Source organism: Mobula hypostoma, chromosome 12, assembly GCF_963921235.1.
Source record: "Mobula hypostoma chromosome 12, sMobHyp1.1, whole genome shotgun sequence".
NCBI classification, from domain to species: domain Eukaryota; kingdom Metazoa; phylum Chordata; class Chondrichthyes; order Myliobatiformes; family Myliobatidae; genus Mobula; species Mobula hypostoma.
Window position 1 is genome coordinate 1,179,956 of NC_086108.1, and position 27,895 is coordinate 1,207,850.

The 27,895-nt window shown below is 47.3% G+C and overlaps 1 protein-coding gene across 1 annotated transcript in view; it reads right to left on the bottom strand.

Annotated features, from left to right (window-relative positions):
* Positions 1–27,895, bottom strand: part of znf296 (zinc finger protein 296) — a 97,886-nt gene that overhangs the window by 51,916 nt on the left and 18,075 nt on the right. The window contains exon 2 of the mRNA XM_063063479.1: positions 26,408–26,674. Within this exon, the coding sequence (XP_062919549.1) occupies positions 26,408–26,674 (267 nt within the window). The remainder of the gene's footprint in view (positions 1–26,407; positions 26,675–27,895) is intronic.

The following is a 27,895-nucleotide window of genomic DNA, read 5'->3' on the forward strand; positions in this document are numbered from 1 at the left end:
CTGAACATTTGCCACATTTCTGCCGTACGTTTCCCTGAGAACATCTGTTCCCAATTTATACTTCCAATTTCCTGCATGATAGCTTCATATTTCCCCTTACTCCAAATAAACACTTTCCTAACTTGTCTGCTCCTATCCCTCTCCAACGCTATAATAAAGAAGATAGAATTGTGATCACTATCTCCAAAATGCTCTCCCACTGAGAGACCTGACACCTGACTAGGTTCACATCCTAATACCAGATCAAGTACAGTCTTTTGTCTTGTAGGCTTATCTAGATATTGTGTCAGGAAACCTTCCTGAACACACCTAACAAACTCCACCCCATCTAAACCCCTTGCCCTAGGGAGATTCTAATCCATATTGGGGAAATTAAAATCTCCCATCACGCCAACCCTGTTATTATTGCTCCTTTCCAGAATCTGTCTCCCTATCTGCTCCTTGATGTCCCTGTTACTATTGGGTGGTCTTTAAAAAACACCCAGTAGAGTTACTGACCCCTTCCTATTCCTAACTTCCACCCACAGAGACTCTGTAGACAACCCCTCCATGACTTCCTCCTTTTCTGTAGCTGAGACACTATCCCTAATCAGCATGCTACACACCCCTCCCCGTCCTTTCTGAAACATCTGAAGCCTGGCACTCGAAGTAACCATTCCTGTTCCTGAGCCATTCAAGTCTCTGTAATGGCCACAACATCATAGCTCCAAGAACTGATCGATGCTCTAAGCTCATCGACTTTGTTCATGATACTCCTTGCATTAAAATACACATCTCAAGCTACCAGTCAGAGCGCATCCCTTCTTTATTACATGCCTATCTCCCTCTCACACTGCCTACAAGCTTTCTCTATTTATCAACCAACTGTCCCTCCTCCGTCTCTTCAGTTCGGTTTCCACCCCCCCAGCAATTCTAGTTTAAACTCTCCCCAATAGCCTTAGAAAACCTCCCTGCCAGGATATTGGTCCCTCTCAGATTCAAGTACAACCCATCCTTTTTGTACAAGTCACTCCTGCCCCAAAGGAGGTCCCAATGATCCAGAAATTTGAATCCCTGCCCCCTGCTCCAATCCCTCAGCCACGCATTTATCCTCCACTTCACTCTATTCCCATACTCACTGTCACGTGGCACAGGCAGCAATCCTGAGATTACTACCTTTGTGGTTCTACTTCTCAGCTTCTTTCCTAACTCCCTGTAGTCTGTTTTCAGGACCTCTTCCCTTTTCCTCCCTATGTCGTTGGTACCTATATGTACCACGATCTCTGGTTGTTCACCTTCCCACATCAGGATATCATGGACGCAATCAGAAACTTCCCAGATCCTGGCACCTGGGAGGCAAACTACCATCCGTGTTTCTTTCCTGTGTCCACAGAATCGCCTGTCTGACCCCCTAACTATAGAGTCCCCTATCACTGCTGCCATCCTCTTCCTTTCCCTATCCTTCTGAGCCACAGGGCCAGACTCTATTGCGGCCACTGTTGCTTCCTCCAGGTAGGTCAACCCTTCCAACAGTACTCAAGCTGAAGTACTTATTGTCAAGGGTACAGCCACAGGGGTCTCTCCAGTATCTGACTCTTGCCCTTCTCTCTCCTGACTGTTACCCATTTACCTGTGTCCCAAGGCCCCGGTGTGACTACCTGCCTATAGCTCCTCTCTATCACCTCCTCACTCTCCCTGACCAGACGAAGGTCATCGAGCTGCATCTCCAGTTCCCTAACACGGTCCCTGAGGAGCTGCAGCTCTATGTACCTGGTGCAGATGTGGCCATCCAGGAGGCTGGGAGTCTCCCGGACATCCCACATCTGACACCCAGTACAGAATACCGGTCTCACAGACATACTTCCTATTCCTATTCTTCACAAGTAACTTACCTCGCCTCCACCCATTAACGCTGAGGCCCTGTTGAGCCAAAGCCCTCCTACTCTGACTCCCTCTACTCGAATGCCCGCTCTATAAAGTTGTCTTCTTTTTAAATTCTTCTTGACGGTCTAACTCACTGATGTCCACACACCTGCTCAGTCATGCCTCGATCAAACCGCTGAAGAAAAAATGCTCTCCTTTTAAATTCTTCCCAGTGGTCTAACTCGCTGAGGTCCACTTTAAACCAAGACTTGAACAAGGCTTTAAACCAGGTTCTTAGAGCTTGCTGTGAGCCAACCTTGTGTGTGTGTTTCCGAAACAAGGGCAACACGCATTGGGCACCTCAAAGAATTGGAGAGACACCCATCAACATTGTCCCTGCAAAATCTTCCAAATTCATTGGCAAGATAAGTGAACCACGAACATTTATTTAGTTATTTTATTTAGAGATCTAGCGCAGGACAGGCTCTTCTGGCCCTACAAGCCCCACAGCCCAACCACCCACCAATTTAACCCTAGCCCAATCACAGGACAATTTACAGACACCAATTAACCTACTAACCGGTACGCCTTTGGACTGTGGGAGGAAACCAAACTACCCGGAGGAAACCCACATGGCTATATTTCATTAGGAGTTTGAGAAGATTTGGTATTGTCACCAAAAACATTCAAAAATTTCTACAGATATACCGTGGAGAGCATTCTGACAGGCTGCGTCACTGTCTGGTATGGGGGCATTGGGGGGCGGGGGGGCTTCTGCACAGGACTGAAATTACCTGCAGAGAGTTGTAAACTTTGGCAGCTCGTCATGGGCACTAGCCTCCGTAATATCTAGAACACCTTCAAGGAGTGATGCTTCAGAAAGGCAGCATCCATCATTAAGGACTCTCATCACCCAGGTCATGCCCTCTTCTCATTGCTACCATTAGGAAAGAGGTACAGAAGCCTAAAGACACAGCTTGTTGATTCAGGAACAGCTTCTTCCCCTCTGGCATCTGAGTTCTGAATGGACATTAAACCCATGAACACTATCTCATTAGTTTTTATTTCTATTTTTGCACTACTTAATTAATTTAACTATTTAATATATACAAATTTACTGTAATTCAGGTACTCTATTATTATGTATTGCATTGTACTTCTGCCACAAAGTCAATAAATTTCACGACATATGCCAGTAATATTAAACCAGATACTAATTCTGAACCCCACGCTCATGGGAAAAACACACAAGCTTTCTTAGAGAGGACGCTGGAATTGAGCTCCGAACTCTGGCGCCCCAAGCAGTAACAGCGTTGTGCTAACTGTTACGCTACTGTGGCACCCATAGAACAATTCGGCGCAGGAACAGGTCCTTCGGCCCACTATGTTGCAGGGGTCAAATCAAACTGATCCTTTCTACCTACATAATAAATTTGCCGATGACACAACTATTATTGGCATAATCTCAGAGGGTGATGAGGAGGCGCACAGTAGAGAGACAGATCAGCTGGTTAAGTGGTGTCTCAACATCAGCCTTGTACTCAATGGCTAGTAAGACAAAGGAATCAATTGTTGGCTTCAGGAAGGGAAAATGAAGAGATTTCATCTTGATACAATTATAAAGAAGGCATGAAGATGCTATATTTCATTAGGAGTTTGGGGAGATTTGGTATGTCACCAAAGACCCTAATAATTTTTTTTAGATCTACTGTGGAGGGCATTCTAACTGGCTGCAACACCGTATGGTATGGGTGGGGGCCACTGCACAGGGTCGAAGTAATCTGCAGAGAGTTGTAAACTCAATCAGCCCCATCATGGGCACTAGCCTCCCCAGCAAACAGGACATCTTCAGAAGGTGTTGCCTCAAGAAAGAGGCTTCCATCATTAAAGACCCTCACCACCCAGGGCATACCCTTTTCTCATTATTACCATCAGGGAGGAGGTGTAGGAGGTTGAAGGCACAAACTCAATATTTTGGGAACAGCTTCTTCCCCTCCACCATCAGGCTTCTGAACAGTCCATGAATCCATGAATATTCCGTTACTATAGTGCAATCTTATTGCATGACCTTTAAACTATAGTAATTAAACATAGAAATGTTTTATATGTGCCCCTTCCACCACCAATATCATCTCCCCAGGCCCAGCTCCCTCACTTGGTTCCTTGCTCCACTTTCCTCTCTTATCAGATTCCACCATCTTCAGCCCTTTGATACTTCCAGCCATCATCTCCCTATTCCCATTCTCACCCCTCTTCACCAGGATCCAGCCATCACCTGCCAGCCTTGCTTCACCCCTTCCCCTCGCCTCATTATACCTGCTGTGTCCTCTCTATCTTTCAGTCCTGGTGAAGGTTGGCCACCTGAAATGTTGACTGTCTATTTTCCTCCACAGACGCTGCCTGACACACAGAGCCTCCTCCAGGAGCTTGTTATTTTTTTTTACACAGTCTACTTGGCTTATTATTCACATTAGTGATTCGCACCAGATTTCCTTCATTATCTAAATTGAATTCCTTAGTCACTGTGTTCGGATTGGCACTGCTGTCTCCAAGTCAACAGTCCAAGCTTGAAGAATGCAAACAAAACCTGCAGATACTGGACATATGAAATAAATCCAAAAACTCTGCAAATACTCAGCAGGTCAGTCAGCAGCCATGGAGAGAGAATGAGGGGGGCTGTCCGGCACAGTCCTCACTGATTTCATTTGAGGAGGAAAAAGAATGCATTTACTGTATGTTTTGATGTAGAAATGACAAATAAAGCTAATCTTTAAGTGCTGGACATTTTTTGTATGATGACACTAAGGAAAATGATCAGAAGACAGAGTAAGTTCTGATGTTAAACATGAAATACAGTCAGTGGCTACTTTATTCGATACTTCCTATACCTAATAAAGTGGCCACTGAGTGTATGTTCATGGTCTTCTGCTGCTGTAGCCCATCCACTTGAAGGTTCAATGTGTTGTGTGTCAGAGATGCTCTTCTGCACACCACTGTTCCAACATTTGGTTATCTACATTACTGTCACCTTCCCGGTCAGCTTAAACCAGTCTCTCCACTTTCCTCTGGCCTCTCTCATTACCAAGGTGTTTTCGTCCACAGAACTACCACTCACCAGATGATTTTTATTTTGTTTCTCACACCATTTTCTGTAAGCTCTAGAGCCATGTGTGAAAACCTCAGAAGATCAGCAGTTTCTGAGATACTTAAACCATACCATCTGGCACCAACAATCATTCATAGTCAAAGTCACTTAGGTTATATTTCCTTCCCATTCTGATGTTTGGTCTGAACAACTGAACCTCTTGACCATGTCCACATGCTTTTTATGCATTGAGTTGCTGCCATGTGATTGGTTGATTAGATATTTGCATTAATAAGCAGGTGTACCTAATTAAGTGACTACTGAGTGTAGATTACTCTAGTTCATCCTTACCATTGATTACAACATAAAAATTACAGCTCCTACTTGGTATTATATGATATTTGCTTCCCTGGAAGCCTTTACCCACTGTTGATTTTCATCCCGTACTTTTAATGATGCATTAGGAGCCATTTGGCCTGTCAAATCCATGCTGACCCCCCCCCCCATGAGGGCAATACTGGTTGTTGACTCACTCTCTCCTCTGATACATCCCCATACCATTCCAACAGCGAGGATGCCCAGGCTAGAAGTCAGCCTTAAACTGGTAAGAGTGCAGTGAAGATTTGCCAGGAAACAAGGGCCCGAGAGGTTGGGGAGCCTGGGACTTCATTGATATTACTGAGGGCTGATCTTACTGAGGTATATAAAATCATGAGGGGCACAGATAGGGTGAAACTACTCAATCTTTTTCCCCAGGGAAGGAAATTCAAAAAAAAAACTAGAGGGCATAGGTTTAAGGTTGCTGTTCCTTTCCGTACCTTGTGGTGTGCGGGCAGCGACTTTGCTGTTTCCTTCACATTTTCTTGGTCTGTTTTTTATGAGGCTGAGTTGCTAGCTTAACACTCAACCCAGCAGAGATGGAACGTGTGCAAGGAGCTGGCCGATTCGAAGCTGGGACCACTTGCCTGGAAGCCCACTACACCAGCGGCCAGCATGGGTTTAAGGTGAACTACTTAAAAGATACAATACGAGATGTTGCCGATGATCTGCATTCTGTGGATTGCAGACAATAGCTCTCTACTCATCTCACACTCGTGATATTTATTTATTTATTTTTATTTCATTCATTCTGTACTTGCACAGTTTGTTGTCTTCTGCACTCTGGTTGAACGTCCGAGCTGGACTGGCTTTCATTGATCCTGTTATGGTTATGATTCTATAGGTTTATTAAGTACACCTGCATCTCAGGGTTGTATATGGATGGGGTTGGTGTGGGATCTCTCTGAAACCTACCGAATATTGAAATGCCTAGATAAAGTGCACGTGGGGAGGATGTTACCTCTAGTGGGGAGTCCAGGACCAAGACGGCAAGCCTCAGAATAGAGGGACGTTCATTTAGAAGAGAGAGGAGCAGGAATTCCTTTAGCCAGAGGGTGGAGAATTTGAGGAATTCATTGCCACAGACAGTTGTTACAGTTGTGGAGGCCAAGTCATTAGGTATATTAAAAACAGAGATTGATAGGGTTTTGATTAGTCAGGGCATCAAAGGTTATGGGGAAGAGGCAGGGGCGTGGGATTGAGAGGTGTATTAGATCAGCCATGACTCAAGCGGACTCACTGGACCAAATTCTGCTCCTAGGTCTTATGGTCTTATAGTCCAAGTTGCCTTTACTCCTAATTTTGCTGCACAGTCCCAGGCTTGAACTATGGATCTGGATTATGAGTTTGAATCCCGTTGCAGGAGTTGGTAAATTTAAGTCAAAAGTTAAATACAAAATGGACAGTAACTACAGAACGAACAGGCTGTTGCCAAAATTTTTTTTTAAAGGTGGTTCACTGAGGTTTTCCAGAGAAGAAAACTTGCTGTCCTTACCTGAGCTGGTCCAAGTCAATCCCTGGAATTACCATCAGGGAGGAGGCACAGGGCCTCTGCAGGCCCACATTCAGGAAAGGCTTCTTCCCATCCGCCATCCACTTTCTGAATGGACCATGAACACTACCTTCACCTTTCCACTACTTGTTGATTTTTGATACTTCTTCTTGTAACATAGTAATTTTCTGCAGCTTGTTGGAACCGTTTCTACTGACAGGAGAAGGGGCAAAGGCGAGTTACTGACGCCTTAAAACCAGTCGCTTTGGGCAGATGGGGTTTGTCAGTCATGGTTGGCAGTTCATCTAGGAGAAGGGATACTCTGAGCTCAAACCTCTGCTGCCTTGCGGCTACACCCACTCATAGGGAAGGTTTCAGGAGTAAACCCTGAGGGAAAAGTCCAGAGGTGGAGTCCCCAAGGCAGTCCTAAATTGAGTTTAATGTTGACTGGCAACTCTTGCAACACTTTAGGTGCCAAACTGTATCAGTCTGTGCTGTTCCTCTGGGTTCATCAGCTTGTTACATGGGCACCAGCTCGCTCTCCAAATCGTACCGCCCTGGCTTCTATATCTAGACAGCTAGATGCAACATCCACGGTCGACCCTGAACTACGGAAGCCTACTATTTCTGACATGTACATCAGAACATACATTGAAACGTCTTGTTTGAGTCAACAACCAACACAGTCCAAGGTTGTGCCATGGTCCACATCTGCTGCCAAGCACCAACATAGCATGCCCACAACTTACTAACCCTCATCTGTGTGTCTTTGGACTGTGGGAGGAAACAGGAGCACCCGCAGGAAGCAAATGCAGTCACAGGGAGATCGTACAACTCCTTACAGCAGGAACTGATCAGAAACCAGTACATGGCATAGGTCTAGACTTGAGTAGTAGCTTGGGTACTGACTGCACTGATTGGAGCACTGTGGGCTCGATTATCATTATCACACTGCACAGAAACACCCACTCCTGCCTTTCCCCTCAGCTCTCCCCAGATGCACACTGCTCTCCTGGAGGCTGGAGGCATCTTACAGTGGAACAGTCACAGGGACTATGTACGAACTCCACACAGACAGCACCCGAGGTCGGAATTGAACCCGGATCTCTGGTGCTGTGAGACAGCAGTACTACCCGCTGTGCCACTGAGCTACATTCATTGAAAACTGGGGCCTGGATGAAACGAAGTGTTGGGGGATAATACCTGGCCAGGGCAGCTGGAGACCTTCTTTGAACTTCACTGCACCACCATTCTAAGAGACCCTCTGACAGAGAACATGGCAGAAGAATCACAGACGACTGGAGCCCCTTCAGCCCACTGGGTCCATGCTTGCCCTGTAGACAGGGATCTGGCATTAAATATTCCCCCTTCACCTTTTAACACCAGCAATGGGCAGCAAGACAGCGTAGTGGTGAGCACAACGCTTCACAGCACAGGCAACCCAGGTTCAATTCCCGTCTCTGCCCGTAAGGAGTTTGTACGTTCTCCCTGTGACCGCGGTGGGTTTCCTCCGGGTGCTCTGGTTTCCTCCCACAGTGCAAAGTCATACTGGTTGGTAAAATAACTGGTCATTGTAAATTGTCTCGTGATTAGGCCAGGATTAAATCTGGGCGTGGCTTGAACTGCCAGTAATCCCCCAGTTTAATCAGAGACAATTTACAATCACCAGTTAACATACCAACCAGTATGTCTGACCCTTCCAGCCTTATTCTATGCTGTTTCTCAGCAATAAAAAAACATTCCCCCCTCCAACAGCACATATTAGTGAATCTCCTTGTACTTCTCAGGAAGGGTGACAGGGCCCTGGAGAGTGTTGTAGAGAAAAGAGAGAGCTAGGGATACAAGTCAATGGTTCCTTGAAGGTGGAGACACAGTTAGACAGGGTGATGAAGGAGGTGTTTTACACGCATGGCTTCAGCAGTCAAGGTGCTGAGTACAGGAGTTGGAATGACGTTACAACTGTTGAGTAGACCATGTTTGTGTGTAGTTCTGATCACCCAGCGATAGGAAGGATGTTATTAAGCTGGAAAGGGTGTCAAAAAGATTTACAAAATTATTACTGAATCTGGGGGGCTTGAGGTACAAGGAGAAACTGAATAAGCTGGGGCCTGTCTCCCTGGAGCATCAGGAATTGACAAGTGACTTTCCAGGAGTTTATAAAACCATGAGGGGTGTAGATCAGATGAACAATGCTTCCCAGGGGACAGAAGTCTCAAACCAGAGGGAATAGGTTTAAGGTGAGAAGAGAAAGATTTAAAATGGACCCAAGGGACAACTATTTGAGAGCTGATGAGCTGCCAGAGGAAGTGGTAGAGTTGGGTCCAATTGTAATGTTTAAAATACATTTAGAGAGATCAGAATCCGATTTAATATCACCAACATATGTCGTGAAATTTGTTGTCTTTGTGGCAGCAGTATAATAATAGAGAAAAACTGAATCACAATAAATATATATAAGTAAATTAAGTAATAGTGCAGAAAAAAGTAGTGAGGTAGTGTTCATGGGTTTAATGTCCATTCCGAAACTGGATGGCAGCGGAGAGGAAACTGTTCCTGAATCATTGAGTGTGTGTCTTCAGGCTCCTGTACCTCCTCCCTGACAGTAGCAATGAGAAGAGGGCATGACCTGGGTGATGGGATCCTTAATTATGGATGCCACCTTTTTGAAGCATCGCTCCTTGAAGATGTCCTGGATGCTGTGGAGGCTGGTGCCCATGATGGAGCTGACTGAGTTCATAACTTTCTGCAGCTTATTTCCGATCCTGTGCAGTGGCCCCACTCATACCAGACTGTGAGGCAGCTAGTTAAAATGCTGTCCGCCGTTATCTGCAGAAATTAGCTAGAGTCTTTGGTGACAAACCAAATTTCCTCAAACTCCTAGTGAAATATAGCCGCTGTCTTGCCTTCTTTATAACTGCATCGATGTGTTGGGTCCAGGTTAGATCCTCAGAGATGTCGACACCCAGGAACTTGAAAACTGATAGGAAAAGGTTTAGACTCTAAAAGGCTTAGACACTACTTAATTTAACTAGTTCCCAACCTGGGGGTCCATGGACCCCTCAGTTGATGGTAACAATGGTTGGGAACTCCTGGTTTACAAACACAGTCAAGTGGGATGGTCTCAGACCAGCAACTTTACCTGCATGAACGTTAAGTGTGTCACGGCAGCATTGCGGTTAGCACAACATGTTACAGCGCCAGTGATAGAAAGGTCAGCGTGTAATTCCAACCGCTGTCTCTAAGGAGTTTGTACGTTCTCCCCATGACTGCGTGGGTGTCCTCCGAGTGCTCTGGTTTCCTCCTGCAGGCCAGAGACGTGCAGTGAATCTAAGGAATTTATGGCTGTGGAAGTCTGGTTATTGGGCATATTAAAGCAGAGGTTGATAATATCGTGATTAAGGCATGACAGATTATGGAGAGAAGACAGGAGAATGGGGTTGAGAGGGATAATAAATCAGCCACAATGGAATAGCAGAGCAGACTTGATGGGCCAAATGGCCAAATTCTGCTCCTACAATTTGTGATCTTATGGGTTAGTAAGTTGTGGGCACGCTATGTTGGCACAGAAACACTGTTACCACTCCTCAACCATCAGGCTCTTGAAAGAAAGGGGATAACTTCACCCTGGTCATGCTCTATTCTTGCTCTTGTCATCAGGAAGGAGGCACAGGAGCCTCAGAACACACACCACCAGGTTCAGGAACAGTTATTATCCCTCAACCATTGGCCTCTTGAACCAAAGGTTATAACCTCACTCAAATTCACTTGCCCCATCACTGAAATGTTCCCACAACCGATGGAGTCACTGTCTGGTATGGAGGGGCACAGGACCGAAAGAAGCTGCAAAAGGTTGTAAATCTAGCCAACTCCATCTTGGGCACTAGTCTGCAAAGTACCCAGGACATCTTTAGGGAGTGGTATCTCAAAAAGGCAGCGTCCATTATTAAAGACCTCCAGCAGCCAGGGCTGCCCTTTTCTCACTGTTACCATCAAGCAGGAAATACAGACGCCTGAAGACACACACTCAGTGATTCAGGAACAGTTTCTTCCCCTCTGCCATCCGATTCTGAATGGACATTGAAGCTTTGGACACTACTTCACTTTTTTTTAATATACAGTATTTCTGTTTTTGCACATTTTTAAAAATCTAATCAATATACATAATTGATTTACTTGTTTGTTTATTGTTTTCTCCCTCTCTCTGCTAGACTATGTATTGCATGGAACTGCTGCTGCTAAGTTAACAAATTTCATGTCACATGCCGGTGATAATAAACCTGATTCTGATTCTGAAGGACTCTTCATCTCATGTTCTCCATATTTATTGCTTATTTATTTATTATTTCTTTCTTTCTGTATTTGTACAGTTTTTTGTTTTGCACACTGGTTAAATGCCCAAGTTGGTACAGTCTTTCATTGATTCCATTATGGATTTATTGAGTATGCACCCAAAAAAATTAAGCTCAGGGATGTATATGGTGACATATATGTATTTTGATAATAAATTTACTTTGAACTTGTGGGCTGCCTCGGCATGTCATCGGACTGTGTTGGGTGTCGATGCAAAGGATGCATTTCACTGTATGTTTCAACTGTATGAGAACAAGCCTCTCTAACTCTAACTCTACGACAGCTGATGATTTGTGAACTGCCCGCAAAGCAAAAACAGGGAATATTACAGAGCTCGATTACACTCACGTCGGCTGAGGGTTCTGTCGCTCAGGCTGGGGTAGAATATTAGAAAGATCTCCGGCCAAGATTATCGGTGTCCTACTACAAAATGAGGCTCTGGGCAAGGACATTGGGACTGGGTGTTCAGCTTCCTGTATACAGCATACCCAGTCCCTGTACCTTGGCAGTGGTAGTGGGGGGGGCGGGGGTTATCAAGTGTACAATTTGTTGTTTTTCTCTTTCAGAAGCACTCGATAGCCTTGACTCAGGTGCAGTTTTCCAACCTGCAATGCTCTCAGGGTTTTAAGGGTAAGGACGTTACTCTTGCACCCCTCCCTTCTCCACCCCGAGGGAACTCTGACAAGATGATTTCAGAGGGAGTCCACCAAATGAATATTCAACAAATAATTAACCAGACTAATTAAAAAATGCAAATTTCTCCCCCCCCCCATGAACTGAAATCCTCATGCACTCCCCGAATGTTAATTTGAGCAAACAGAGGATCCCACAGGGAACTATCCCAGGATTCAGAGCAAGCAGGAATATTAATGAACAGACAATACTTTGGGGATTTGGAGACATATGTTAATATGCAAATTAACAAAAAGCTTGACTGAGAGCTTCAGTTTGCACAGTGGAGTCGCTCTGGGCCTGTGCAGTGTGAGATTACATCTAGGCCGGTAACCAAGGGCAACCACCATGGCGTGTAACCCAAGACTGGCCGTGGGATGCCAAATCAAGATTTTCCACCCCTTCCCTTGTGCTTTAGGAACAGTGGGCTTGTTTTGCCAGGCAGGGAAGTGTTGATCATAGGCAGGATATCTGGCTGTGGGCGCCATCATAATTCATGAAATGGACCCTGTTCTTTAGAGTCCAAATTCATGTAAGGGGCGGTTTAGTGGACAGCATCTAACCACTGCTGTGTGGCTGAACTTGGCTGGTAGGGAGAGGGGAAACTGAACCTCATTGGTCACCTCCTTCACCAATTTAGCCTAGGCTAACATACGTTCAGTGGCCACTTTGTTAGGTAACTGCAAATATCTAATCAGCCAATCATGTGGCAGCAACTCAATGCATCAAAGCATGCAGACATGGTCAAGAGATTCAGTTGTTGTACAGACCAAATATCAGAATGTGATCTAAGTGACTTTGATGGTGGAATGATGGTTGGTGCCAGATGGGATGGTTTGAGTACCTCAGAAACAGCTGATCTCCTGGGGTTTTCATTCACAGCTGTCATGGAGGAGAACATCCATACTTCTTACAAACCACAGTGGGAAAAGAACCCACGCTGTTGCTGGGGCTGTGAAGCATTGAGCTAACCACTACACCATCTGCATTGGCCATCTCTAATTGTGACCACCTCCCCAAGATGAGAAGGTAGTTAAAAGTCACCTCCATTTAGGTTCAGACGTCATCTACAGGCCACACCAGGTAAAGACAGCACCTCTCCCCTCTCTAAAAGACATTATGGGGGTTTAACACCTTTTAAATTCTTATTTGCTGAACAGAGTTGCACCTAGGAATCCATGGTGGAATTTAAAACCAGAGCCTCTACCCTAGGCCTCAGCAGTGTAACAAGAGGGCCTCTGCTGCCCACGGTCAGCAAGATTTTGAACCGAATCAAGCTGTCCCTTAAATAAGGAAGTGAGTTGATAGGTCACAATGAATATCAATCAGAAAACTAAGGTAAATCATCACAAAACCCTGTATTAAATAAACAGAACTGAATTTCTAAAGCTCCTTTCACATCTCTTTTGTGTCCCGCCCCGCTAAGGGTGCTCTAGAGCTGACGCTGCAGATTGTAATGGGAAATTGGGGAGTTAATTTTGAACGTCGCAATATTCCGCTGTCAGTAAGGGTGGACATTACTGGCATTGAGGTGTTAGGTATGTCTGAGCCTTAGGGCATGCAACAGGCTGCAGTGTCACCCAACAACCCACCTACTTAACCCTAGTCGAATCACAGGACAGCTTACAGTGACTAATTAACCAACTGGTTTGTCTTTGGACCGTGGGAGGAGGCCGAATCACCTGGAGGAACGACAGTGGCTGTATTTCATTTGAAAAGATTTGGTACGTCACCAAAAGCATTAAAAAATTTCGACAGATGTACCGTGGAGAGCATCCTAACTGGTTGTACCACTGCCCAGTATGGTGGGGGGCCACCGCACAGGATGAAAGTAGCTGCAGGGCATTGTAAGCTCAGTCAGCTCCAACATGGCATGAGCCTCTCCAGCATCCAGCTTTCAAGGAGTGGTACTTCAGAGAGGTGATGTCGGTCATTAACGACCCCGGTCACATAGCTCATGCCTTCTTCACTTTGTCACCATCAGGGAGGTTTACGGAGCCTGAAGGCACACACTCAGTGATTCAGGAACAGCTCCTTCCCTCTGCCCTCCGACTTCTGAATGGACATTGAACCCATGAATAGCACCTCACCACTTTTTTATTTCTATCTTTGCACTACTTATTTAATTTAACTTTTTAAAATGTATTTAATTAATTTATCTATTTAATTATACTCAATTCATGGTTTTTTCTACATCATGTATTGGCATTGTACTGCAACAAGTCAACAAATCTCATGACATATGCCAGTAATATTACAGTTGACTCTGATCCTGTAGTCTTATAGCAGCAGTGCCTTACGGTCCTGCCTGTACACTTGAATGTGGGGCACTGCCCGTCACCACATCCCAGACATGCAGGTTCATTGTGCATTGCAACTTTCCTCCCCCACCACACCCCCAGCGTGTAGGTGAGGGGCAAGAGGCAGGTGATCAGAATCAAAATTAGGTTCTATATCACTGGCATATGTCGTGAAATTTGTAATCTTTGCACCAGTTTTACAATGCAATTCATGATAATAGGAAAAATGTGAATTACAGTAGGTATGTATATATATTAAATAGTTAAATTAAAGAAGCATTGCAAAAGTAGAAATAAAAAGGTAGTGAGGTAGTTTTCATGGGTTCAATCTATCTACGGGTTTGTCTATCCATGGCCTCCTCTACTGTAAAGATGAAGCCACATTCAGGTTGGAAGAACAACACCTTATATTCCGTCTGGGTAGCCTCCAGCCTGATGGCATGAACATTGACTTCTCTAACTTCCGCTAATGCCCCACCTCCTCTTCATACCCCATCCGTTATTTATATACACACATCCTTTTTCTCTCTCTCCTTTTTCTCCCTCTGTCCCTCTGACTATACCCCTTGCCCATCCTCTGGTTCCCCCCCACCCCTTGTCTTTCTTCCCGGACCTCCCGTCCCATGATCCTCTCATATCCCCTTTGCCAATCACCTGTCCAGCTCTTGGCTCCATCCCTCCCCCTCCTGTCTTCTCCTATCATTTCAGATCTCCCCCTCCCCCTCCCACTTTCAAATCTCTTACTAGCTCTTCCTTCAGTTAGTCCTGATGAAGGGTCTCGGCCTGAAACGTCGACTGTACCTCTTCCTAGAGATGCTGCCTGGCCTGCTGCGTTCACCAGCAACTTTGATGTGTGTTTCATGGGTTCAATGTCCATTTAGGAATCAGAAGCTGTTCTGAATCGTTGAGTCTGTGCCTTCAGGCTCCCGTGCCTCCTCCCCATCAGTAACAATGAGAAGAGGACATGTCCTTGGTGATGGGGGCACTTAATGTTGGATATCACCTTTCTGAGGCATAGTTCCTTGAATATGTCCTGGATGCTGAGGAGGCCAGTGTCCATGATGGAGCTGACAGAGTTTACAACTCCGTGCTACTTGCTTTGATCCTTTACAGTATCCCCCTCCTCCTTACTGGATGACGATGGGAGTATGGGAGGAATGTTTCAATAAGTTGTAGGGGGCTGTGGACCCACTGAGGTAAAGGGCCTGTAACCACTCTGTACAGGTTTAGAAGCACAAAGAACTCCTCACACCCTGCGGGCTTTTAATACCCCCACAGAAAGCACCCAATTACCCCATTAATACCCCTCATATAGAACAGTGCGCTTTCCCCTGGTCCTCAAGTGGGTTCAGACCAGCAGTTTCCTGAAGGCAAGGTGACAACACTGCCCACTGGCAGTCACCAAACAAATGGGGGTTCCTGCACAGCTTGGGGGTTCAGCAGGGGTCCAGAGTGAGGAGCCTCGTTTTCTCACTGGCAGAAGGAAGAGCATTCAGGCCTTTGTGTTTCGCAAGAAGCACACGAACGCGTACAGTCCTGCCCTTCAGAGTCTTGGCACACACACACACGTCTCTCAGTGCCCGCCCTCGAATGAGGCTTCTTCTAGTAAACCTGTTCAGTTTTATCTCGCAGTCTGCCCTGGCCCAGCTCCAGGAGCCCTAAGGTTAAAGGCGTGTCGGCCAGGGACCGGTTCGGACAGGTTTGTCTCAGCCAGGAAAACCCACAAGGAAACCAGTGCCAATGTTCCTGGCAACGTCACTTCGAGAGGCACCCCAGGGCCTTGGCGCCTAGGAGGGGCCCTCAGAGAACAAACACCCACCTCACCTCCTGTATCTCTCTCTCTCTCTCTCACTCACACACACACACACAGGGCCATGGGCCGACAGGGAAGGAGAACTTCGTGAGCCAATTCCAACACGTACTCTCTTATTCTTCCTTTCTAACCTCAAGCACTTCCCTCCCCAAAAACAACCACCATCACCGGTGAGCCCAACAGCCTGTTACTATGGTGATCACTGGCCTTCTCCTGAGGAAGCAGTGATCAGCCCAACGAGGGTTAATGAGGCTGGCAGCTCAAGGGAAAAGCAGAAGTTTTCTTTCTGCAGATGTGCAATTTGAATATGCACTTCCTCCTTTAGGCTAAAGGGTTTTTTTTTCTCCTCTCTCTCTCCCTCTCTCTCTCTCCAATACACACACTCTGTTTTGTTTTTCTCGGTCCCAGAGCAACCATAGGCCACTGGCCAACCAACTGTGCAAAAGAACGGAGGGTGCAGATGTAGTCAGGAGATTGAATCTGCTGGCAAGCCGAGGAGGAGGGGGCTGCATCAGAAAGGGGGTGGCGATGGTGGGAGAGAGTTGGCCACGCACCCACCTAAAGGTGTTGGGTACAGGAGAGGTTGAGGCGGGGAAGAGGAGGCTGGAGGTAGATACACAGAAGAGTCCCACAGGAAAAGGAGTCACAATACTAGACCTCGTGACAGACCAAGGCAGCTGAAAAACCTGCATTTCTATGGCGCCTTGCATGTCCGTTTATTGACGAGGGTGCTACAGCTAAAGTTCTATGAAGCTGATGGATGAAAGGGGCACAGGCAGTTAGGGAGGACAAGGGGTGAGCTCGTCTCTCTCCCCCACTTCCCTCCAAGGAGAGGTAACCGCTTGCCTTCCCTCTACCTCCACTAAATTGCTGTAAGATCGCTATTATATAGAGGACACCCCAGAGTAAAATATTTCAGTATTATCCCCTCTCCCCATGTTGTCAACTGCCCTGAATTCTGAAATCCACCCCCGCCCCCGCAACTAAACCTCTTGGCCTTTCTCTCTTCCATTTAAAGGGCTCCTTAAGAACCAACTCCATTGGCTGAGCTTTGGGTTGCCTGCACTATGATCCGTGACCCATTAGCTCTCTGGTGAAGCTAGGAGCCAGACAAATGCAAGTTGTCAGTACGGAGGAACTGAGGTTAAACGGAGGCACCCCCCCACCCCGGACTCAGTTTCAGATCATGAGGGTGCAGGCAGGAGAGAATTTTATTCCGGTGGAATTAATGGTCCACTTGAGAAGGCAGGTGTGATGAAAGTTGAGGCATGGGGAGCCCTTTCCCTGCATCCACTCTTCCCCCTTCCTCCCAACTGCCTCCTTGATTCTCAACTGGACCCAACTCCAATTTGTGGAGATTCTCCCCCTCCCCCCACTACATTCACTGGACAGGAGCGGGGCCAGGTGGGTGGAGAGACCCCCTCCCCACCAGTCGAAGAACACTGAAGTGATCGGGGATGTTTGGTCTGAAAGTATTCAAGGTCTTGACCAGAATTGTTTTTGGCACATTTTCCCACAGAAGCGGTTTGCCATTATAAACACAAAATACTCTGCAGAGGCTGGGGTCAAAGCAACACTCACAACACGCTGGAGGAACTCAAGTGTTGTGGATGCTTAGCCATTGCCTTCCTCTGGGCAGCGTCTTTACAAGACGGGTGACCCCAGCCCTTATCAATGCTCTTCAAAGGCTGTCTGCCTGGCATCGGTGGTCCCATTACCAGGATTGTGATGTGCACCAGCGGCTCATACAACCATCCACCACCTGCTCCCTTGACTTCATGTGACTCTGATCGGTAGGCTAAGCAGGTGCTATTCCTTGCCTAAGGGTGACCTGCAGGCTAGCAGAGGGAAGGAGCCTTTGGCAGAGAGGTATCTCCACCCCACCAACACAAAAGTGTAGAGGGCTTTAAAACTGGCAAGGTTAGTAGAGAAGAAATTTGGTTTGGGGGATGGGGGAGAGAGCAAGACAGAGATCGATACACCATTGGACATGACATGAACTGAGAGACAAGGAGCCACTGTGGGGAAAATGGCACCAAGATACATTAACGAAGAAGATAAAATCTGCAGACGCTGGGAATCCGAGCAACACACACAAAATGCTGAAGGATCTCAGCAGGCCGGGCAGCATCTACGAAAAAGAGCGCAGTTGACATTTTGGGCCGAGACCCTTCAGGGCTGAAATGTCCACGCACTTTTTTCCAGGAATGCCACCTGGCCTGTTGCGTTCTTCCAGAATTTTGTGTGTACCAAGACACAGTGGCTGCAGTCCTTACTGAATGACAGAATCTGAGGGATGAATACACTCCTCCGGCTTTGATTTATGATCTTAATGGGACCGGCAACACAAGTCAGTCTCAAATAACTCCAGAAAAGGACACAGTTCATAAACTCATGCTTATATTGCACAGGAACAGGCCCTTCAGCCCATCAAAGCCATGCCAACCACCAGGCACTCATTTACACTAGTTATATTTGGTTCATATTCATATTCCCTCCCTCCACCGATTCTACTCCTCAACCACACACTAGGAGCAACTAACCTACCGAGCCGCCTGCCATTGAAATGTGGGAGGAAACTGGAGTGCGGCGGGGGAATACAATGACAGGGAGAGGGTGAAAACTCCATGCACAGTGACCGGGAGATCATGCAATCTCACACAGAGACAGCACCGGAGACTCGGCAGCTAACCTGGATCGCCACGGCAGCGGGGCCAGTGGCCACACAAGCTACGCTGACCCTCAGAGATTCACCAGACTAAACGGAGAGACGCAGACCCTTTGGCCCATCGTGTCATTATGGGAAGGGGGCAGGGAGAGGGGAATCATGGCTGGGAAAAGGGGAAGGGCGAGGGGAGGGAGCACGAAGCAGCAGGGAGACAGTCTGTAATGGGTTGTTCACAATTGAACGACCTTGCCTGGTATCTGAGGGCTGGGTGTGCCTGCACCTGTGCCATTCTCCACACTCCCCACCCCCAGCATCTGTCCCACAGCCCTCCCGTGGTGCTCCCACTGCACCCTTCCCAACGTCCTTTGCTTCCATAAGACTTCTGCAGAGTACTGTGTTTCTCAATCTGGAGACTCTCCGCTCCAGATTGAGAAACACAGTACTCTGCAGAAGTCTTAGGCACCCTAGTTATATACTATACATGTGTCTTAGACTTTTGCACAATACTGCATTTGTTTGTTTGGAAATACAACATGGTCATAGGCCTTCCTGGGCCAGTGAGGCCATACCAGTTGATTAAACCTACGTAACCAATTAAACGACTAAACGGTGCACCTTTGGTCTGCAGGAGGAAACCAGAGCACCCAGAGGAAACCTCTGTGATCACAGGGAGAACGTACAAGAATTTCTTACAGTCAGCGGGAGGAACAGAACCCAGGTTACCGGTGCTGTAATAGTCTTACCCTAACCACTACACAGAGGTGCCGCCCTACAGTGAGGGGTTTGGGCGCACTCAGCAGCCGAACCTCTCACTGGTGCCTGCCCCTAACCCTAAAGCCATCGTCTTCCCTCCATCTATACCTGCACCTCCCCCTCAAGTCTGCTGGCTCCCCTGGATTGAAATTCTCACCATGGTTTCCAAAACCCTCTGCAGCATCCCTATCTCATAACCTCCTGTGGCCCCACCTACCTCGGACAGCTGGGATTGTCCTAGCTCATCCTAGAGCATAAGACCGTAAGCCATAGGAGCAGAATTAGGCCATTTGGCCCAGCGAGTCTGCTCTGCCATTCAATCACGGCTGATCCTTTTGCCTTTCCCCTCCTCAGCCCCACCTCCCGGTCTTCTCCCTGACATCCCTAAAAAGACAATTGACCTTAGGAGAGGGGCGAAGGAGGGACATCAGCCAATCATGAGGCAGCAACTCAAAGCATAAAAGCATGCTGACATGGTCAAGAAGTTCAGTTGTTGTTCAGACCAAGTGTCAAAATGGGGAAGAAATGTGATCATGGTGACTTTGACTGTGAAATGATTGTTGGTACCTACAGGGCAGATTAAGCTTCTCAGAAACTGCTGTTCTCCTGGGATTTTCACTCACAACAGTCTCTAGAGTTTACAGAGAACGGTGCGAAAAACAAAAAAACATCCAGTGAGCACCAGTCCGTGGGGGAAAGTGCTCTGTTAATGAGAAAGTTCAGAAGAGAATGGCCAGACCGGTTCAAGCTGACAGGAAGGCGACAGTAACTCAAATAATCACTCATTACAACAGTGGTGTGCAGAAGAGCATCTCCAGACGTACAACACGTCAAATCTTGAAATGGTTGGGCTACAGCAGCAGAAGATCACGAACATACAGAAATGCACTCAGTGGCCACTTTATTAGGTACCTTTTGCATATAATAACCTCCCCCCCTTTACAAAAGGCATGTCCTCTAGGGGTACCACAAACTTGTCATGGGATTAGGAGGCTTATGTGACTCAATAACCCAGAGAGCTACGTTGGCTGGAGTTAGGGCCTTGTGCTTTGCTCCTGATAGGATCAACCATGCCAAACAGGTCAAAGGGTAGAGGTCAAACTGAGAGTGATCCACCGGTCCACCAGCATCAGGGACTGATCAGGGATCAGGTATAAAACCCATAATTACAAATGGTGTTCATAAAGCCTTAATGGGTCAGTGGGGCAGTGGGTAAAATGACTGCTGTAAATTGACCCTTGTGTGCGGGGGAGAGGAGTGTTAAAAATGTAAATTTTTAACTAAATTTGGGAGTCTGGGAATGTGTGGAGAATAAGTCAGCATCAGTGTAAATAAGTGCAGCAGGGGGCATGTGGAGGAGATTCATAAGGTATTGTTTTGCCTTGTCATACCTCACTGCACTATGTAATGATCTGATCTATATGAAAAGTATGCAGGACAAGCTTGTCACTGTGACAATAACAAACCAATACTTCACTGAAGATATCACATCACTGCTTGAGCAGGGGTTCCCAACCTGGGGTCCACGGACCCCTCGGTAAAAAACGGGTAAGACTATGTGGCATAAAAAAGGTTGGGATCCCCTGACTTAAAGGGAGTTCCCAACTGTGGGCCAGTCCAACTTGCCAACTAACGAGTGAGGAAAAGGAAAGTTACGTCACATCTGGAGTTTCTCCAGTTAGCGGACGATTTCTCTCCACACCTCTCTGACGTAGTGGGGAACCGCGTACAAGACAAGTTACAGCAGTGGTTTGCCATTGCCTTCTGCCGGGTGAGTTTTCAAAGAGATCACCAGCTCGTAACCCAGCATGGATGGAAAGCGCGCAGGGGAGCCGGCTGGATTCGAACCCGGGACCTGTTGTCCCAAAGTCCGGCGCTGATGCCACTACGCCACCAGCCGGGTCAATGAGTGAGACAGATACTAAATCACGTTGCAGGAACCAGTCTCCCCTCCACAGACTCTGTCTACACTTCTCACTGTCTCAGGAAGGCAGCCAGCAGAATCACAGACCACACCCAGGCTGGATATTCTCTCTTCCCCCCGCCCCTCACATCAGGCAGAAGATACAAAAGTCTGAAATACCGCCAGGCTTTAGGGCAGCTTCTCCCCCACTGTTACCGAGTCTTGGACAGAGCTCTTGTACAAGACTGACTTTTAGCCTCACAGTCTACCTGGCAATGACCTTGCACCTTATTGCTTACCTGCACTGCACTTTCTCTGGAGCTGTTACACTTTATTCTGCACTCTGTTATCGTTTTACCTTGTTCTACCTCAGTGCACTGTGTGGTTTCCTCTGGATGCTCTGGTTTCCTCCCACAGTCCAAAGACTTTCAAATTAGTCAGTGTTAGTAAGTTGTGGGCGAGCTACGTTGGTGCTGGAATCACAGCGACACTTGTGAGCTCTCCACAGCACGTCCTTGGGCTCTGTTAGTCATTGATACAAATGACATATTTCACTGTATACTTCGATATACATGCAACAGACGAAGCTAATCTGGAAGAAATTATTCTCCATCGCAGAGGGATATGTTAGCAGAGGATGTGGGTCTAAAGTGAGGAGTGGAGGTCATAGAGTCATAGATAAGTGCAGCACAAAAACAGGCCCTTTGGCCCATCTAGTCCATGGCAAACCACTTCGACTGCTTGCTTTCATCCAACTGCACTTGGATCATATCCCTCCATACCCCTTCCCATCCGTGTACCCAGCCCCGCCATCACCCCGCAACGGATGGAGCGCTCCCTCGGCAGTCGGCCCGATCTGCGGAGTCTCTGCCAGCCGCATCGCCGCCTTGACTGCGTCCACGCGGCTCTCGTATCTTCTCCCATGCCTTCCGGGCCGGCTTACAACGATGAGAAGGGCTCGTCTCTGGGGGAACCCCAGTACGGACGTGACCCGGCCAGCGGCGGCATCTTCTCCAGCGACTACAAACGGTAACGAACAGCGACCAACCACAAAATATAATAAAGCAGTTAAAGGGAAAGCCAAGGTGGCCACCGTGCTACGGGTGAAGTCGAAGCGCGGCGCCGAGGTTGCGGAGGCCCCGCCTATGCTTGGCCTAAGGCCGCGGGTGTCTCTGTGTGCCAGGGCCGGGCTTCGGCTCCCTCTGGGCCGGAGAGAGGCCTCTCCAGTGTCCGGGCGGAGACAGACTGCCGCCGGACAAGCCCGAACTCGAGCAGAAGGCTACATCAATTCCTCATTAATGAAGTTTTATGTGTCATTTTAATTTTTCGTATTTGTATCAAGTAAACCTGTGTAGCACGACCTTAAGTTGGCCTAAGGGGTGTGGTCGACCCTGCCCTTGTGATTCGCCCCAGGTCCAGCTGACCCGGCTGGTAGCACCTGGTAAGGGTCCCTTGCTCAGGGTTACGAGTGATGGCCTACGGCGGAGCCAGCAGGAGACTGGCGGGGAAGGCAGAAGAGCTACGACCTTGGAAGACAATGGTTGCTTTGCAAGCAGACGATCTACCGAGAAGAGAGGTGGTGATCTCTTTAAACTCACCTGGCAGAAGGCAAAAGCAAACCACTGCTGTAACCTGCCAAGTACGTGATTTCCCAAAATGTCAGTCTCAATAAGGATCAAAACAATGACGTTAACGCAGCCACGAATAACAGTAGAGGAGTCGCGTCCGGCAACGGTAGGAATGAGACTACCAGGGTCATCATCAAGCGAAAACTTCATGTCAGGATAGCTACGTGGAATATTAGACCTCTTCTTACACGAGGTAAACTAGAAAATGTTGTTATGGAAATGAAAAGACTGAAGATGAACATACTCGGACTATGTGAAATGAGATGGACGGGGGGGGGTGGCTCAAAAGGGATGACGGATACCAACTGATCTATTCAGGAGGAAGTGAACGTAAGCATGGAGTTGGAATTTTGGTAGACAAGGAAACAGCAAGAACTATCAAAGGCAGTGTATCCATTAAGAGTGATGATGATTAAAATCTCAGCTAAACCATTTGACATTAACGTCATACAGGCCTATATGCCAACCACAGACTATGACGATGATGAAGTCGATATGGTCTATGGAGAAGTTAAAAAGCTAATGAAAAAGACTAAAAACAACGAAGTAACTGTGATTCTTGGTGATTTTAATACCAAAGTTGGCAGCGTAGGAGAAGTTTTGACTGTAGGACCCTTCGGACTTGGGGAAAGAAATGACCGCGGAGAAAGACTGGTTGAATTTGCAAAAACTAACAAACTAGTGATTGCAAACACCTGGTACAGTCTGCCAAAACGGAGACTGTACACGTGCACCAGTCCTGATGGCTCAGTAAAAAACCAAGCTGACTATATTTTAGTACCCAATCGGTTCAGGAATGGAGTGAAGCAGGTGAAAACGTACCCTGGTGCTGACTATTATACAGATCACAACCCTGGGGTATTGGACATGAGTGTGCGTTTGAAGAAGGTGAGAAAGGCCAAACCATCAAATAAGAAAGACCTTGATTTACGCATTACCGATGAAGCAAAAAAGATCAAATATTTGGTCAAAACAGAGACTGGATTTTCGGTCTTAGATAACGGGAGTAGCAACATGGCAGTGGAGAACATCTGGGAAGAGTTTAAAACAACAGTAACAGAAATTGCGGAAAAGACTTTGGGTTGTCGGAAAAAGAGCAAAAGACATAAGCCTTGGTTCAGCGATGAGTTGAGAAAGTTAAGTGAAGAATGAAGAAAGGCAAAACATCAGGATAATGAACGCTACAAAGCCCTACACCGCTTGATTCAAAGAAAGTGCAAGGAAGTGAAGAGAATTGGATGAGTGAGCAGTGCGAAGAAATTGAGCAGTATGAACCAAGTCATGATTATAGAGGCCTTCACCAGAAGGTAAAGGGTATGATGAAATTAAAGAGGACCGTGCCATCAACTGGGTGTATCGAGTACAGTGCTGGTAATCCATGCTATGAAAAAGAAGAGATCATGGACAGATGGGTTGAGTACATCTCGGAATTATTTGAAGACAGCAGGATTGAGGATTTACCAGAATTAAATCAAATGACTAATCAACCTAAAATATTGATGTCAGAGATGGAAAGTTCGATTCGGAGTCTAAAAGTCAGAAAGGCAGCCGGTGAAGATAAGATTCCTACTGAAATTCTGAAATCGCTTGGTCCGAAGGGAAAAACGAATCTTTTAGTGATATTAAACAACAGTTATATGACAGGAAATCTTCCGGAGGACTTTCTCAAATCAGTATTTATCGCCTTACCAAAAAGCCAAGGATGATAAAATGTAACGAACACAGGATGATAAGCATAATGTCTCACTGCGTCAAGCTACTGTTGAAAATAGTGTTCGGCAGAATGAAAGGAACAATCAGGAATGAAATTGGAGAAACACAATTTGGTTTTTGTAAAGTCTCAGGAATAAGGGAAGGAATATTCGCGTTGAGAAACATCATGGAGAGATGCTTTGAGGCGCAAAAGACCATCTACTTATGCTTTATTGACTATGAAAAGGCTTTTGATAAAGTAAGACAGGAGAAAGTAATAGAGGTGCTGAACAAGTACGATCTGGGATGGGAGAATGCGCAGATAATAAGGAACTTGTATTGGAAACAGAAAGCGGCGGTCAGGGTAGAAAATGAGCTATCACCATGGGCATGTATTAAACGAGGCGTAAGGCGAGGCTGTGTTGGATCGCCAGATTTGTTCAACCTCTACGGAGAATGGATTTTTCGGGAATGTGACCATCAGGAGACAGGTATTCCAATCGGAGGCCAGAAGGTAGATAACATCAGATAAGTGGACGATACCGCTTTGTTAGCCGACAGCGAATGAGAACTGCAAATTATGCTGAATAAACTGAACAAGAAAAGCCTTGACTAAAACTAAAAATCAACCCTAAGAAAACAAAATCGATGGTGGTAAGCAAACCAAACACTAAAGACTCATTCATGATGGTATCGTTACAAGTGAAGGGACAAGACATTGAACAGGTGCGAAAGTTTGAATATCTTGGCAGTTGTCTGACAGATGATGGGAGATGTGAGTTGAGATCAGAAGGAGAATAGGTATGGCTTAGACCCAGTTCATGAAGCTAAAAGATCTACTACGCAATCGGAAGGTAGACATCCAAAGTAGAATCCGCTTCCTTGAGTGTTACGTATGGTCAGTGCTGAGGTCTGGATCAGAAACATGGACCCTGAAGAAGGATGACATGAAACAAATTAATGCTTTTGAAATGGTGTGCTATCAACGAATGTTGAAGATTAGCTGGGTAGAGAAAGTTTCAAATGAAAGGGTTTTGTCCGAAGTTGATAGACCATGGATGTTGCTGGAGAAGATTATGAAGTTAAAAGTTGCTTATTGTGGACACGTTATGCGGAGAGATAACATCTTGTTGGACTTGCTATATGGAAAGGTGGAGGGAAGGAAAGGAAGAGGAAGGCAAGGAACAACGTGGCTGGACAACATCAAGGATTGGTCCAAGCTGGACGAGACTAGGGATGCTCTGGACAAGTGTCGGGACAGAGCGGCGTGGAGGGAAATCGTCCGCCAACTGGAAATTCCACATGCGACCTAATGACGATCCATGTACCTATCCAAACTTCTCTTAAACATTAAAATTGAGCTCGCACACATCACTTGTGCTGGAAGCTCATTCCACACTCTGAATGAAAAGGTTTCCCCTCATGTTCCCCTTAAAGTTTTCATCTTTCACCATTTAACTTATGACCTCTGATCGCAGTCCCACCCAACCTCAGTGGAAAAAGCCTGCTTGCGTTTACCCTACCTATACCCCTCATGATCTTTTGTGCCTCTATCATATCTCAGAGGTTTAGAGGGAGTCTTTGGAAGAATAGTTGGGCCTGAAGGGAAGGGTGGGGGGGTGATGGGGGCAGAGAGCCTCATAACGTTTACCACCGCCAATTAGCCCACTGACCCTGCTCATGGCTGAAATACGGAAAGCCGACAGCTCACAGGGAGAGCATACAAACCCCACACAGACAGACGGCGCTGACTGTCAGGTCACTGGTGCTGGAAGGCAGCAGCACTACCTGCCGCAGTCACAGGGCAAAAAGTGAAAAGAGTAGTACTTGCCTCCAGTGGGGGCTCCTCCTCCCACAACGTCCGACACGCCCAGTGGCTGCACGTCCCCCCGTTGGGCCAGCGGGGAGTGCGGACCCCCGTGGGGGGCTCCCCGGAGACGGGCCGGCCAGGTGCAATCACTCCGCTTGTGCTCGATGAAGTCGAGGATATGGCAGAGCTGGAAGCTTCGCCCGCACTGGCCGCAGGTCAGCAGGTCCGGGCTGGGGGCGGTGGCCGGCCGCGAGGGCACCGGCAGCTCCTCCATCTTCTCGTCCTCACCTGTGAGGAAAGGTGGCACAGACCCCGTCACTGGCTGCACTCCACTCTCATCCCCAGCCCCCTGCCTCATTGTCCCTTTCCAAACCTCCTCCACACATGACCCCCTCCTCCAGCCCCCATTCCTTTCCTCCCCACTTACCTCAAGCACACCCCTCCCCACACCTTCTCTCCCGTCCCTTCAACAACCCCTATCCTCCCCTCTCTGTCCCTCAGCCCTCCCTGTACACATTCTCCTCCCTGCACCCTCCCCTCAATTCCCCACCCCTTCCTCTGCCTCCTCTCCACGTCGCACAAGAGGGTAAGAAAACTGTACACAGCAAGATCCCGGGCACCGGGTGAGGTGGGGTGCTGTGTGTGGGGGAATCCATAACCTCTGTGGCTAGTGTGGTGCGTGGGACATTTTTATGTCTCTGCTTTGACCTCTCAACCGTCAGGCACGAAGATCAGAAGTCAGGGCCGTATGAGGCTCCTTGGGGTCTTTGTCAAACGGGGCTTGAAGCCCCACCTCTGGGTACTGCGGTGGGAGCTGAACCTGCCTATGCCACATCGCTACGTTGAGAGACAGATAGTAATCAGCGAGTCGGTTTATTATTGTCACGCATGCTGAGGTACGGTGAAAACGTTTGTTTTACGAGCCATCCATAAAGATCACATCAGTAAAATCAAGAACAGAATGCAGAATAAAGTGTTACATTTTCAGAGGAACCGCAGTGCAGCTGGGCGAGGTCCATGAGAAGGTAGAGCGTGAGGTCAAGAGTCACCTGATCATTATAGGGAACCATTCAATAGTCCCATATCAGTGGGGTGGGCGTCATCCTGGAGCCCGGTGGGGCCTGCTTTCAGACATTCCTGTTTTCTGCCCCATGGCAGGGTGGATGTGTGTCACTACCAACGGAGGTGTAAGGCACCCCTTCCCTCTACTAGCCTGCAGGTCACTCTGGGCAGGGTGTAGCACCTGCTCAGCCCCCCGATCGTGGTCAGGCAAAGCCACGGGAGCAGATGGTGGATGGCCGTAAGAGCAGCCAGTGTATCTCACAAGTCCTGGTTATGCCCCCACTGACACCAGGCAGACAACCTCTGAAGAGTATTGATAATGGCTGGGGTCACTCTCTTGTAAAGACGCAGCCCAGAGAAGGCAATGGCAAACCACTTCTGTAGAAAAATTTGCCAAGAGCAATCACAGATTTGGAAAGACCACGATCGCCCACATCATAATGATGG